The 16,051-nt window shown below is 37.0% G+C and overlaps 1 protein-coding gene across 2 annotated transcripts; it reads left to right on the top strand.

Annotated features, from left to right (window-relative positions):
- The first annotated feature begins 1,552 nt into the window (after positions 1 to 1,552).
- LOC134839096 (uncharacterized) lies at positions 1,553 to 15,002 on the top strand. 2 transcript variants are annotated; one of them, XM_063854525.1, is made up of 7 exons: positions 1,553 to 1,948; positions 5,135 to 5,220; positions 5,296 to 5,397; positions 5,942 to 6,097; positions 12,535 to 12,697; positions 13,362 to 13,553; positions 14,226 to 15,002. In XM_063854525.1, exons 1-7 carry the CDS (start codon positions 1,927 to 1,929, stop codon positions 14,372 to 14,374), a joined length of 870 nt encoding a protein of 289 aa, XP_063710595.1. In that variant the 5' UTR covers positions 1,553 to 1,926; the 3' UTR covers positions 14,375 to 15,002. The 2 variants fall into 2 exon arrangements, with proteins under 2 accessions (XP_063710595.1, XP_063710594.1); XM_063854524.1 differs by lacking the exon at positions 1,553 to 1,948 and adding an exon at positions 4,618 to 4,684 and having other exon boundaries at positions 5,065 to 5,220.
- Positions 15,003 to 16,051: the final 1,049 nt, after the last annotated feature.

Below are 16,051 nucleotides of genomic sequence, written 5' to 3'. Positions count from 1 at the left end.
AAAAGTCTAATCTGGAAAACATTTGCTCATGGATACTGACATGTGTCTGGCAAATTTGCAGAAACCAACAAAAGCTTAAATAGTTTTTGGAAAAACTGGAAGTCGGGAACAACCTCTTTGGTTGCTACTATAAATTCAGCTTTATTCATATTAATATTGAATGAGCTCTTTTCTAGTCCCCCTAACAGTCCTTGTAACAAAAAACTATGCCCTCGTCCATCACTGTTATTTTTATTATTATGGGGCTATAACTTGCACATGTGGTTATTGTGGGATAAAGTCATCAAATGTTAGAGATCACAAATGATTTTCAAAAATCAGTTCCTCTCCCCTAATTAACAAAAATGTGCATTTTTTTCAAGTGTTTTACCGCGGTAAATACGTTCGGAGCTTCTGTATCAATCTTTTTCCTGTTTTACCGAGATTTTCAGGAAAAAATTATTTTAGCTTTATAGTTTTAAATGGCAAACTGCTGCAAAAATGAACAGGGCCACATGAAAACCGAGAGAAAGAATTAAGAAATTCGAAGCTTCATCTAGGTTTTGTTAGTTACGAAAGGTAGCAGAAGCGTTTGCAAAAGCTAGAGTTCAATTTTCTTACTAAATTAGTTCATTATCCATCAAGTCAATTCAGCCTTCAGCTAAACTTAACTGAGATTTGAAGCTGACTTTGAGGATTTGTTCACACTTTTATAAATTGTACGGCAAGTCTAGGCAATAACGCGATATGTCAACTTAAGAAACAGCAGAGTTATGTAGGCCAATTATATTAGTCTTTTTATCATAAAATTCTTCAGAGCGATTGTGTTTGGATGTGTATTTTGAACTCGGATCTCACAATAAACAATTAAGCTCACGCTCACGACTGACACCGAAACCTATTTGACTAATTTCGTCGCTCGGGACGCCGAATATATACATATATCTCAACTTGAGATTTTATTTAAATTATTTTCGCATCGGAAGATTTTTTGAGGTGTTTTTATCTCTTTTTTAATACAAATCGAATGTTAAGCATCAAAGTATACCTATCGCTCCTTTTACAGAATCCCCCCACACCTGGGCGATATTCGTTGCTAAATACAAAATTCACATAATGCTTAACCGTTGAGTTAATTCATTATAGAAAGTGGCAAATCGTTACTGGGTAACAAAGGAAAAAAATAGTTAAAGAGATCCCAAAACAGTTTTTATTTTTTTTATTAGGCCTCCATGAAGATAAATGAGCAATTTTTTATCAATGTTTGCGTTTTAAATAGCGCTTTATTTAGTTCAGTTTAAGCGATTACGTTTCGTTCCGTAGCTTTTAATTTCCTATAAAAGTCTGCACAAAGAAAATTAATTACAAATTCAGAGTATCTGCTTTTTTACCTCGTTTTTTACAAGTAAATAAAAAACCTAGTTGAATGCTGTACATTATTTTTATCTATCCTAGGACTTTCAAGCATTAAAATGGTTTATTGTAGTTAAGTTTGAGCTGTGACGCAAGACAGGATGTTGTGACATTTGCCAATGATTTGGTTAATATTTAACCTCGAACATTGCTCAAAGCATTCGCCCAAAACGTACCATTTATTTGCAAAAGCACGTGAATATATAAAATCTATCCAAGTTATTCAGAATTTGCAAATGTAAAACTCTTTAACTATTTAACACTGCTACATTATAAGAGCTCAACCTATCTTAAATCGATGAACTTGCTTTGAGAAAGCATACATTTTGATAGAGCTTGTCATTTTTGACTAGTTTGAAGTTTGTTTAGAACAAATTTTGATTATTCTTGTTTTCTTTTTGTCTTAGTTTCGAACGCACTTTATCGCCTTTGTTTCTGTACAATTTTGAACTGAAACTACCATTTGAATAAGGTTTTTAGAAGTCAGCTATTCAGAATCTTAAAACCTTCAAGTCTTCGAATAATCAGCCTCAAATGGCGTCATCGCAAATCAAAGGTAAGTCATTTTTTGTTGTCCTATATTTTACCCGGATAGACGCAATATATTTCATCGACTTTTTGTTCTGTCTAAAAACACGTGCAGAAATTTCAAAATCTTTTTCTTTCGCGAAAAGAAATTCCTGTCAAATTTGTCGTCAGGTTTTTCAAATGCTCCACACTAATAAAATTGTTTAATGATAAAATTTCTGATTTAAAAAAAGCTCGAAGCATTAATTTATTTTTAGCATCTCATTATATTTTTATTGAACCAGGATTATGTTTCTAGATCATTTAGTCAGCGAAATCTGAATAATTTAAAGGAATACAAAATTCTATCAGGAAGTTTTCATAATCAAGAATTTTGTTGCAAAAAAAACGTTTGAATTAAAAGATCAAAACAGCCGTTTTATATAGCAGAAACTTTCAATTGATGGCATCCTTATCATGTTTGTAGCTTCTCAGGATAACGCCAGTTTAATCTAAACCAATTTAAAACAACTTTCTTTATGAAAAAAAAAAACAGATATCGCCAAATAATTTTAGAAAAATTTCAATTGATTCATCAAAAAAACGTTTTTAGACCATTTTGATTTTTTAATCTCTAACTACTTTTAGTCAATTACAGGGGAAAATGCGTTATATGTTCTGCAATAAAATTTTCAGCGAATCGAAAAGTGTGCTTAACAAGGCCAAAAAAAAGTAAAATGAAAACTTCCGCCTCTAAAAAAAATTGTTCTAGTCTTTTATGTTTTGTATTCTCTCTGTTGTTCAGGTTTATTCTTTTCTAACTGTGAACTTATTTCACTCGCAATACTGGTCAGTTGAAAAAATGCGTTTCATTTTGCTTTACTGTGATCAGTTTTTCAGCACGAGACAACAATCTCAGACCAAAATTCTTTTTGGCAAAATTAAAATTATAATGCGCAGTTTTTGTTGACAAAACAATAAATTCGAGGAATTTCTCATTAAAATTGTTTGAAAGAGTCACTCCACAAAATTTGCCAAACATGTAATTTTCTTCACAAATAAGTCGCATTTTCACCCGGGGTGGTGATTTTATTCAGACCAAAATCAAAAAAGTTAACTGCTTGTGGGCATCAAACCGGCAACCTTCGGATTGCCAGGCGAGTATGCTTTCACTAGAATAATGTGCGGCTTGGCCGCTGGAATAGTACTTTGAACATTTGTTTCACAATGCAAATTATTTATGCTGGGAAAACTATCCGCACTCATAATCGTTCCAAACTGAATTGAGGCATTCGTTTCAATTTAAATTGACTCAATTTTTAACATTTTGGTATTATCAGCATGAAATTTGTAGTTTGTCAATATTTCATAGACCAAAATTTATTCAAGACCAATTCATGAGCAGTGGGAACATTCAGGGCTTTGTCTTGATACAAACAGTTTTTTTTATATCGCCTAACATTAAAGTTGCCTGAATTAGTCACCCCGATCTATTTGCGCTATAGCAAACGTGCTGAATGAACTGAGCACAGTGGAACAAAATGAACGGAAATTTTTCTTCCAACCAAAATTTCGCGTGAAAAAAAATACAAGCCCGAAAGAGTAAAATTGAAAGTTACAAAAACTTTAGTGACGGGAACAAGTTTTCTTAGAGGCGGACAAAAAATCTTGAAGCAAAAATTTATAGCCCTCTTGAACTGTGGGATAACAATAATGGCAACAAGTGGAAAAAATCCGCAAATTACTTTCAATCATCAAATTTTTCGCTTGCCTCAAATTGATTATGTCCATCATGTTGCAATAAAAAAATTCTACCGCAAAATAGAACGAGTGAATTATCTTTTTAATTTTAAGCTCAGGATAGCAATGTTTTTTTGAATGATATAGAAAAACTGTCAAAAACGACTAGTTGAAAAGTCAAAATTTGTCTGAAGAAAAAAACGATCTTGACGAATCTCCGTCAAAGCTCCTTCCAGACAAGAAAAAGTTTGGCTTTGTAAAGAGAGCTATTAGTTTTCTCTTTTTCCAAAAATTCGGTCATATTTTGTTTGTATTGAACACAGTTTTTGCCGCCAGTTCTTTTTAAAAATCGAAGAACATATTTATCTATATTTTTGGTGAAATTGAACTCTAAGCGTTCATCCAAAATTTTCCCGTGCTTCAGAGTTGCATCTTTCAATTACTGTTCATCAAGAAGGAATATGATCATAGTTTGTTCGTTAGAAGTAATTGAAGCTTATTCTGGCTCTTTCCCTTTGTTGACCATTCTCAACCTAAGCAAAAAATCACTTCCCTAAAACAGTTTTTTTTAAAATAATATGGTAGCTTTAAGTAGCCAGGATGGCTATGACGGTAAAATTTGTGTTTTTAGTTATATCGTATGATAGAGGAATGATGAGCTGGGCAGGTCTTATAGTTCATTAGTAGATTGGCTCTCAGTTTTTTTTAAATTGGTCTTGAAACACCTTATTAAGAGAGCATATATTTCTAAAAGTGCTAAGAGAGCTTGGACGGAGAAAGTTCCTAGATGTGCAGATAGCTATAGTTTATTATATAGGTACGTTTTTAGTGGCCACCATTAAGCCAGCGGCACGTTTGAAAGTTTCACGAATGAACGCTCCTTTGGTAGCGTTTGAGTATTGACTTTTTGTAGCTGTTAAAATCTATTTTGATCAAACTGTAGAAAAAAGATTTGAGAAATTATAACTCTTTGTGTGACTGATCTCGTATTATACATAGGCCATCTGATTATAAATAGACTTTCAGTAGAGACAAAGATATAAATGTTCTTCGATTACAATAAATTTAATAAACTCTGCTACAATTGTCTTCACCGATATACCATAAAATGTATGAAAAAAGAGAAAAAAAAACAAAAAACCGGGAAATTACGAATTTTCGTAAAAGCGTTTTTAGGTTTTGCAAATTTTTAATTGCTATCTGCGCTTATGGATAGCAATTAAGCAACTAAAAAGTTGTAAAACCAAAATTTTCTCACTAAGCTCGTCATATCGCGTTTTTTTCTCAATTTCAAAACTTCAAAACTGTTTTTTTTTCTGTGTTGGACAAGACAATCGAAGCGGGGATATTAAAACTCTTGTAATTGGAGCACTGTTATATCAATGTATTTTTTGTTATATACTGTTTGTTATTTACTATTTTTAGAACTTGTATTGTATGACTTTACTCTTGCTGCAGATGAGTTATCGTGGCAGTTATGATCTTGTTTTTTCAGCTTTGTCTCTGCTGGTGTTGTGTGTCCTCTCATTCACGAGTGTAAAATCGGACCAAGACAGCGAAATAGACCCAGTGACCGAATTTGTGAGAACAAAAATTAAACAAATCATATTTCGTGATTGAACAAAAATATATCTGATTGTTCTTGATTGTGTTCAGGTTCCGAGCGCTTTGGGCAAAGTACAGGTTTCTAGTCAGAATGATGCCGGCTTTACCTATCTGTATGCAGAGTTCGAGGCATCCTTCACCATTCCATATAAAGTAAGAATCTTACCAAAAATTGATCGGCTGAGAAAGCGACAATCTGTGTTCTGTTCTCAATCTTTGCTTTTTGCACAATCAAAGCCTTTTCTGGGCCACAAAGCAAGTAATGCAATTCAAAGATAGGAAAAACGTGAAAAAAGTAAATTTTTCAAACGAAAATCAAACTTTTTTAGTATCACAAAAAAAGCAGTCCTCAATGAAACCACTTTATTGCGGTTTTTGTACCAATTTGAGATATTCATTTTGAGACGGAAACTAAAATTTTTCTAAAGGCGCCTATATTTGCTACTTTTGATTTTAAAGGGGAAGCGCACGTCAAAAACACGCGATTTTTTGGCAAAAAGTTTTTCAAAAACAGGGTCTTTTTAGTGCTTTAGGAGAGCTCGGAATTTTTTTTGACCCCCCCCCCCCCCTCCTCATGAAAATCCTAGATCTGCCCGTTTAGAGGCAGTACTTTTTATTCGTTGAAAATCCGTATCATTTCATTAGTTATTAGTTTAACTATTTACCATGTTACCATGCCCTAAAACTGTTCGTTTAGAACTCTACCGAGGATGAACTGGACGCAGAAGTGAACATGCCTGGAAACGCAAGCTGCAGTGGTGCTTATGATTCGTCGGACTGCGATAGCATCTCACTCAACTGTACGTGGGTGGCCGACAACACTAAGCCCGAGGAGGAGTGGGAGTTCAGCATGGTGAGTAGACGAGAGCGACACTAGTCGCACGGGCCGAGGTACGCGACTTAAGTCGCGACCATCGCTACCCAAAATCAATAAGATGCTACCGTCGCGACTCAAAATGGGCAAGTCGCGGCCGAGAAACCTCTGTGCGACTGCAGAACTTTGGTCCAGCGATACCCTTTAGCTGGAGCATTTTCAGTCGCCAATTATGTCGCGCACCTCGGCCTGGACAATAGAGGATGTTTCTTTTGCAAGATAATCTAAAAAGATGCACCAATGAATTTTTATCAAGGATTACAAAACAGTATCAAAGTTAAGGCGACTTTAAATCAATGTTCGTAATTAAAACATTCAATTGCTACATGCGGATTTAACACAATCAGTATGAAAAAGTATAGCCAACGGTTCTGCTGACAAAACTGCAGAAAATGTCGGATTGTATGTTATTACTTCAAGTAGATACTCTTTTTATTGGGAAACAATTTTTCAGATTTTCCTAGGCGAGGTTCGGACCCGGTTTACAGCATCGAAATACCTCGATTATACACGCTGAATTAACGTTTTTAGAAGCCTCAATTAAACCATAAAAACCTCAACAAAATTGTACGTCAATTTTTTTCTTGCTTTTGTGCTATGCAATACCTCTTGTCTGTCTATTGAGATGATCTTACAACGTAGTACAAGATAGACTTTCTTGATTGGATATGGGTAAAATGCAGAAAAAAAGCTGCAAACTGAAACCAAGGAATTGAACCAAAAACGAAAGCAAGAATCTCGCGCCGAGATACTGAGAGGTCTAAGAGGATACTAAGAATCTCGCGCCGAGGTTCTCAATTAATGACAGATGAGATATTAGGTTAAATGATTTCTTCGGTAGAGTATTGCTTGAAAGACAGATTGTCCGCACCCGCTATTGTAGATCCAAACAGACTGGAACCCCTTTTTTGCTGAAAGCAGCTTATCTATTTACACCTATTTATTTTTCGAAAGGAACTTTGAAAATCTACAGAACCTCACAGAAGAGCAATTTTACGCAAATGTTACTTTGATGTTCTCAATGAGGATTTTCAATGGCAATCCAAGAGACCAATACACACTAGCCAGAACCTTTTGTTGGAAGACTTAGTTGGCTTCGTCCATAGAAGCAGTTCCAAAGAATATTACTTCCAGGCCAGAATATCTTCTCAGAATTCTGTTTGAAGCAAAGTGACTGGTTCCGCCAACTAGAGAACAGTTTCAGGTGAATTAGTCGGCTTCGCAGTAAAAATCGCTACTGTTCGTCATATTTTCGAGATGAAGGATATTTTTGACCAAATAAGTGAGAATACGACTGATGCTTTTTCTTAACGCTGCAAGCAAGTTTATTCAGATTTTACAGAGAGCGTGTCTTATTGCGATTGGGCTGCCTCGTTTAAGACGGTGTGTATGACGGCCAGTCGAAAACTAACGCGGTAAGACAGTAGAGAAAAGCGCATGGTAACAATAACAGAGAGCAAGTAGTTGTTCGGTCATTAGTCCTACCCCAAATTACACCCGCTACCCCTCACTCGACTCACTTCTGTTTATTGAGACGCTTGGTTAGTTTCTCTTGTTATATATATTTTTTGTGTTTTAATGGCTGTTACATGTTTGTTATGGCACAGCAAGCAGGAAACGGCGCGGGAACGGGGAAAAGTCCTTAAGGAATTACAGCATTCTGGCCGAGTAAATGCACGGAGGCACCAGTGCTGTGGGAGCACTGGATAACCCGCTTTACTTGGGGAATAATTGCAAAACATGGATTCAACCCCACATCATTTTTTACGCCAAAAAAATGACGGCAGCACAAATTACGGAACTATCGGCGGGCATACTTAAGAAAAGCCGTTTGGAGGCAGAGCAAACCCTATTTTCGAACCTGTACTTATTTTTGGGCGAGACCTTGCAAATATACGATAACCGAGGCTAATGGACGCGTTTGAGGATGTATTTAGAAAAAAAACGTAACAAAACGTTCGAGACGTACCAGTTATTGTCAAGGAAGAAACACAATTGGGAATCGTTGGAGATGTTTCACTCAGTACTCAACGAGTTGGCGGCGCGGTTTAATTTGCGTACCAAAGGCAACAAAAGCAACTCACAATTTGTTTTAAAAATCAGGGCTTCAAGAACGCACGTGTTGGGTACGGAAAGTCACCAAAAGATACCGCATAGGTCCTATCACGGTGATGCCATGTGGATCGACAGCAGTTCGACGATATCTAATCTCCTTATCGGGAAACTTAAACATACTTTTGGTGCCCAGTGAGTGCGATTGACACCAATTGATACAGATGACGGCCAGTTCCGGGATGATTGGACAAATCCACTGAAATTATTGGTTGAGATGAAGGCGACGCTCTGCTCCAAAGAATGGTTGATCGAAGCTGCTTTTACCTTAAATGAGGGGTGCAGAACTTAAATTATCGGGAAGAACATAATGACAGCACTGGGACTCAAGCTGTCCCAAGCACCGGTGAACGAGGGAATAAAGAACATCTACGGGCAACTCGCGCAGAACGAACAAGGAGCAGGGCTGGATGACGAACAAAAACATTTCAGCAAGCCATTCAGTAATGTGTTTAACAGGATTGAGCGCATACGTAACGATAAAATCCAAGAGGAATTCTTGAAGAATCAAACTCCGGTGCAACAAAAAGGCAGAAGAGTACCAATCACCCTTCAGGGTTAGGTGGATAAAAAATCATTAATGTATTGAAACAAGGCCATTTAGAAAAATTGGAAGAACGTTCAGATACATATTTTAGAATCAAGAGAACTAAGCAAGTTCATAAGATAAAATAAAAAATTCCAAACATCGAGGAGTTCATAGACATCGCTGCGCAAAAGATTGGAAACAGCATTATCCGGGGAAGTAATTTTCACAATGATGGACCTAACAGACGTACATTGGCATTTGCCAAAAGCCAAAAAATATTCAAAAAACCGTACAGATTTGAAACGGGTTTCTATGGTCTAATGATTGCCCGCGGAATTACAACGGGTAAATGATGCAATTTTCATTGGTTTCCTGTGCCCGCATGCTTTCAAAGATGATTTCCTAAAAATATGAGGAGGTTTCATAGTTGAACACATCCAATTGATTTCGAAAAAGCTGGATAAAGATACTAAGACTCTAAAATTGCAAAAAAAATTGAGTTTTTGCGAAAAAAAGAAGTGTGAATGGTTGGGCCATTGCAATACGCACTCATGCATTACGCCGGTTGTCAGATATACGGAGCCCATCAATGTGTTGAACCCACCGAAAACACCCCCTTGCTGTTAAAATCGTTCATGGGGTCAACCCTTAGCCTGCGAAATTTTTTACCGGCCTTAGCCAATTATTCGGGGCCCTTAAGTACTATGCTCAGTAAGAGAAACGAATGCATATGGAAAACTGGCTGCCAATCAGCATTCGCGAACCTCAAAAAGAGGGTTGCAATCATTGATGAATTAAAACACTTTGGCGTTTGCAAGGATTGTTGGATTGTATGCAATCAGAGCCAGAACGGCCTGAGCGCGGTTCTCGCACATATTAGCACGAAAAGTTAGAGGCCATTTTCGTTAGCCTCCAGGTTCCGAAACGCGGCGGAGAAAAAAAATTATTCGAAAAATGAATTAGAGATGCTGAGTGATGTGTGGGGGGCCGAATGAAATTAACAGAAATTAATAGAAATTACATCTTTGGAAGACATTTAACAGTTGCGACGGATAAAAAAGCACTCATTCGGCAAAAATCGGGATATCGGAATTTTTGTCTGGACACCTCGTTTGTGAAGCATCGCTTGTTAGTGCTTAAAATAAATTTTTCACCATGACAAAATTGGAATCTATCAAAGACAATGTTTTAGAAATTACATCTTTGGAAGACATTTAACAGTTGCGACGGATGATAAAGCACTCATTCGGCAAAAATCTGGATTGCGGATTTTTTGTCTAGACACCTCGTGGGTGAAGCATTGCTGGTTAGTGTTTACGATAAGTTTTTCTCAATGACAAAATTGGAATCTATCAAAGACACCTCGTTTCTTCAAACGTTAAAAGGCCGCCAGAAGATATAATATTGCCTTAATTTCTTTATCATTAGGATTGATGTTTGAGCCAATGAAGCGTGCATTAGGCAAATACGAGGCTAAAATGACGTCGATTGAAGGCGGAAAGTAATGCGCTGCAAATTCAGCCAACCAGAAGGCGATACTTCGCGTTTCGTAGTGCAACGGATGAAGAGGCGCTAAAGTACTCTAAACCATAACAGATAACGACTTAAGTGAGTCAGGTAAAAATGAGACAAAATCTCCATATTGCTCAAGTTTTAGGTCCTACTTGATCTTCAATATAAAGAAACCAAATAATACATTTTGTCAATATCTAAAGATCACGAGGTCGATCAGCTCGGAAATTGAATTGGTGGACGCCAGCTCAAAGCGATAAAATCTAGAAGCAGCGATGTGAAAACCAACTTTGTATTTTGATTTCACCGGCGTTCGCAGGAGAGACTTTTCCGACGGCGTGATTTTCCAAATCTAGTAATGACTGTCATCCCATGCCAATGTTTGATGTTTGTGAAAAACGGAAGAAAGCAAATACGCAAAAGAAGAAGGGCGCGAAAACTTAAAACAAATGCTGGAATGCACACTTGGCGTTCTCAGGTTGCCACCTAACGCAACAGTAAAAGCGTCGCCAAGCGAAGCTCACCACAGCTGCGAAACTAACACGGTACTAAGGAACTTAACGAAAGAACCGTCACTTCAAATTATACGTTGGAATGAAAAGTTGAGTAAAAAATCTGCCTTCTTAGATATTCAAGATCCTCGTACTGGCTGTTGTCCACGCCCAGTGTGGACCAAAAGTAATGAACAATCGGCTGAGGAGTACGATGTTGAACACATTAAGCAGCCACGGAAGTTAACAGAGGACTAGCTGGTCAAACGAAAAGGAGGACAGCTTGGCGCCGACGGCGCAAGCGCTGTCACCAAAGGCTCAGCGAAATTGCCAAGCAGGAGGACGGAATTTTTGCTCCAAAGGATTGAAGATCAAAAAACAATAGGAATTGACTTATAGATAAAACAGTCAAATGGAGTCCAAACATATTATTGCACTAGATAACGGTTTTTGAATTAGAAAAAGCGGTGTGACAGAAGAACGAGTCAGTAAACTTGAAATTTCACGCACAACGCAGGCGATTGGCTAACTGGATGAAAACTGTGTCACGGCGTTGGCTTTCGAACCCAAATTTTTGCCATGTGGAATAGAGGCGAGGTAATGATTTTTTGAGGCCTGTCAAGCACGATCAAAACGGGGCAATCAAAACTGCATGGCCTTCTCAGCGTACAAGAAACTGATGGACCGGACGATAGACCCCTCATGTAGACGATGGAACCAAGATAGAGACACTGTTGAACACCGGCTAGACTGCCCTGACACCGCAGCTACTAGACAGGAGTTATTTGGAACCATCAACACCGACCTTGACTTTCTTACCCGATACCCGACCGAGACGTTAACGTTGGCAGCGAGGACATTGCCAAAAAGCATTCCCCGCTGACGTATATCATATTCAACAACAACAACAAGAAGAAGAGCAGCGAGCAGGCCTAGTTCGCCTGCGAGAGGAAACAAGACAAAAAAACGGCGTCCGGCTAAAAACTGTACAAGTTTTGGGATTGACGGAATGAAACGACAATTATAACTGCGGCATCGAAAAAAAAAATGTAACGGGAAAAAGAAAAGGAGGCAAACAGACCAGAGGAAGGCTAGGCGAGGAAGCCGGGATAGATTGACCCGCGGAGGAGGACGCAGCAAGCAGCGGAAAAAAAGGTGGACGGTCAATAAAACAGCCCTTGGTTTTTCATTCGAGTCGAGAATCACAAGGTTCGTACAAAAAATAATTGCAAAAAATTTCACATATACGTACGGCGGTCTTTAATTTCGGAGGGCTGATGCTCGACAAAAACGTTTGAGAGGAGAGAAAGAAGGAGAAGGAGTACGAGACAACATCTGAGGATAGACGTGAGGATTCGATCCGGGGGAAAGACTATTAAAATTAAACACCCAGGCAGAAGGTTGACCTACAGTTTTAAACTCAAATCAGATATCAGTTTTCTCTAACTTTAAATTATGATTTACAGTTACTAAGCAGAGGGAAATTTTCCTAAGTATATTTTGTATAACTTTACTTTGAATAATTGATCTTGAATTTTGATTTTTTTGTCTCCTTTGGAGCTGTCTGTCACTTTGATTAGAACCAGCCACTTTGTCATCCAGTGTGTTGAGTTCGGAAGCAGTGTTGTGATATGTTTTTAAGATTGCAGTTGGGGACAATCTATATCATTGAGATTCACGTATTGAGTACGTCGTTTTTGCCTTTTGACTAATTGTGTGCTTTACATTGCAAAGAATGAGGAACAAACTTGTTAGAAATGATCTGCTGTCAGGTGTTCACTGTGACTGAGAACAAAGGTGACAAGACGGTCTCGTGCAACCTGGATGAGCAGGACAAGTGGGACATCGAGTACAAGGTCACGGGAATCACTCTGAGTTTCTACATGGGGGAAAATTATTTCCCAGATGGAAAGCACGTGCGCTTGAACCACACAAGTAAGCACTAGTAGTTGCTATAGTAACTTCTCCCTAATGATTTTGTTTTTGTTATTGTAGAAATAGTTTGAACTATAATCAGCTACACCAAACTGATGATTAATTTATTCGTTAAGCCAGTTTAAGACAAATGTATAACTTCGTGTAACCATCTTTATAGTTACAAAATTGTTCGAAAACAACCATTACAATGGCCAAACTGTGCACAGGATAGGCGCACATTTTGGTGTCTGTAGGTCACTGGAATCCAGAGGCAAATCTTTCAATATGTTCCAAAAAACTTATACTTTCATTTCTGCTCTTACGCAGTTATGAACAAAATTTTATTTCAGTTTTAGCCAATAAAAATATGATTTGCTCTCTCCGTTTGAGGGAAAGTTTGAAAACGTGTTTACTTGACGAATAAGTGCTGTAAGCTAGAACAGAATCCTTTTTTCGTTTTTAGTAGTCAATAATTTTTCACAAAATGATTGATTTCAAAAACGAAAAAAGATTCTGTTCTAACTTTACAACACTTATCGTCAAGTAATTTCGAATTTTCCCTCAAAAAGTGATAACAGCATTATATTTTTATTGATAAAAACTACTATAAAATTCAATTAAAAACTTCGTGAGAGCAAAAAAAAAGTTTTTTTTTCTTTTGTTTTCATTTAAATTATTTTAGTGGTGGAGGCGGGCAACTCGAGTCTGTCTCTGTTCGAGGTGAGTGGGGACTCCTCCTACAAGTGTGAACACCTGCAGACAGTGGATGTGCTGGACTCCTTGGTGAATATTACTCTGGGTGTGAATCTGCAAGACTACCAGGTACAGGCGTTCCAGATCTCATCAGAGAAGGACACGGCCGAATTCGACACAGGTATACCTCTCATTGATTGGATTCGCTGTTGAGTTTTCTATTCTTTTTTTTCTGCTGCGTTGAACATCTGATAAATTGCTCAAATCTGATTGGTTAAAGGTAACTCAACTGAAGGAAAAATTGGAAGTTAAGGGTACAAATAAACTTAATTAGCTAACCTTTTTTCTTCTTTTAAGGAATTTCAGTCGTCATTTTTGTCGAGGCTCAATAAAATGCTTTGAAACGAGATGAGTGCAAGAGAAAAAATGGATAACAAGGGAGACATTTTTCCGCAGCGAACATGGCGCGGGGGGGGGGGGGGGGGCGCACGTAATGAATATTGTTTTTATAAAATTTATATTGAATTTGAACAACTTAACTGATTGGCAATTCTAACGCCGAAACACAAACTTTTACATTTTGAAAAGTGTAAGGTTTGTTGTTAAAGTTAATTTAAAATTAAAAAAAAAACGATTATTTTCTGTTATACGCCCAAAATTATCAAACTAATAATTCAGCTTCTGTTTTCATTGAAAACCCAGATTTCTTTTCGCTGACATTAGGCTCAACCAATCAGATTTGAGCATCATGATCAAACATTCAAAACAGCTAATAGAATTGTTTTTGGGCCGTAAAACAGAAAAGACCCAAACTTTGATCGTTTGTTTTCCCAAATTAGCTGTTATTTTCCAGCCATAACTTGTGACCTGGACGAGGAAGGGAGCAGTCTGGTGCCGATCATTGTGGGATGTGTGCTGGCCGGACTCATTGTCCTCACCCTCATCGCCTATTTCATCGGCAGATGGCATCAGAACCGACAGGGCAACTACCAGGCACTCTAAATCAACCCCTCCCCCGCACATCTGTCCAAACGAACCAGCATGGACCCAATTTAAACGACTAAACTCAACCTCAATGTGATTGGAGGACGAACTCATTTAAACGCACGACATCATATGAAATCATAGCATGACACACCAAAAAAATACAGCATCAAATTGAAAACATCAATTAAGATCCTCACAAACTAACATTGATTTAGAAAAAGAATCAATATTGTTGATTCACGAGCATCTATGTCTCATAGGTTTTTTTAAATCGATTTTTGCCAAGAAAATCATGAACGATTATTTTTCTTATAAATACGAGATCTGATAGTAAAGTTTAATTGAGTCTGCTGCTTCATTATTATTGTGACTTAGATTTCATCAAAAGAGTAATAATTTCAACTGTAATAATTTTTTCTGTAGTATTGATTTTTCTTATATCATATTTTTTAACAAAATATTAAATTTTCTTCACTTGAGAGAATGCCGCGCTACGGCTTCCTTCCATCTTCTGAAATCCAGGCAACCCTGGCAAAGAACTGCTGTTTCTTCAAAATTTTGAGTTGCCGTAATACATATTATTAAAAAACGCTAGTGTGTTTGATTGAAATATTAAAATCAAGGATCTCCAACTACGTACTACTTTCTTCAAGATTTTTCAAGAGTTTGACGAAAACTAGCAGAAAACTTAGTCTTAAAAGTTCTACTGATTCTTTTGGAATCTTGGGGTACCTGTCGCAATTTTAAGGAAATTTTTTTCCTTTATTTTGGAATTTTCTGCTTGAACACTTATACTCCTTATTTTTCTTTTTGAACTTCTAAACTTCTATAAACGTTGATGAAACAGTAAAAATTCAATTATTAATCAGTGATTTATTTAAAAAATTTTTTAGATGTAAGACTGCATATTTACAGACAAAATTGAATTATTATGACATCATTGGGACATAAGAGGCAAAGCGTCAGAATAATAAAACAAACAGATGAAAAATGAGGCGCCCCACAAAACTGCAACTTGACTTTTGCCTAAGTTCAACTTAAAGGGACAACTTTAGTTTTTGTTCCGACCATTGAAAATTGGGAGGAACTTTGTGTTCGGGTGTATTGTAGTTTTTTTTTGCTCTTTGTTTTCCACGCAAAATCAGCTACCACACTTAATAATCGAACAGGGTTGAGTGATATATCATATAAAAACCATTTCAGTTGTGATTCGAAAAACATTTTAAAACTTTAAAAGTTTTCACAGTGTTGAGAAAAACCGGTTTGAAGTTTTTTATTTTTGGTCTAATTTCGAGCTAGTTAGTAAGGTAGTTAGTAAATGCAATAGCTTATTTAAACTGAATTTAAGCCGTGAAAACTTGGAATCAGAAACTTGAAAGTTATTTAAAAAATCTTGCAAAAAATGTTTAAAATTTTTTTGAAATATAAAAAAAAATTTTTTTCGTTTTTCTAATCATTTTTATTCAAAACTGTTTTCCAATTGACTTATTTTACTATGACTCTCGAATATGCCTTAGTTTTGTGTTTTCGATCAAGTTTTTTTAATCACAACAAGCAGAAAAAAAATTGACACCAATTGGAGAAAACGTTTTTGTATTTTCATAAGACTGTGGTCGGAACATTCTGTGCTGCTTGCACAGTAGCCGGCTATCCTTGTTACAATTGTGATAGTGTGCGAGGACGAGCTCTCAC

This window comes from Symsagittifera roscoffensis, chromosome 2 (assembly GCF_963678635.1).
Source record: "Symsagittifera roscoffensis chromosome 2, txSymRosc1.1, whole genome shotgun sequence".
Lineage (NCBI taxonomy): Eukaryota > Metazoa > Xenacoelomorpha > Acoela > Convolutidae > Symsagittifera > Symsagittifera roscoffensis.
The sequence above is the reverse complement of the archived record's forward strand: the minus strand, read 5'-3'. Positions and strand labels throughout refer to the sequence as shown.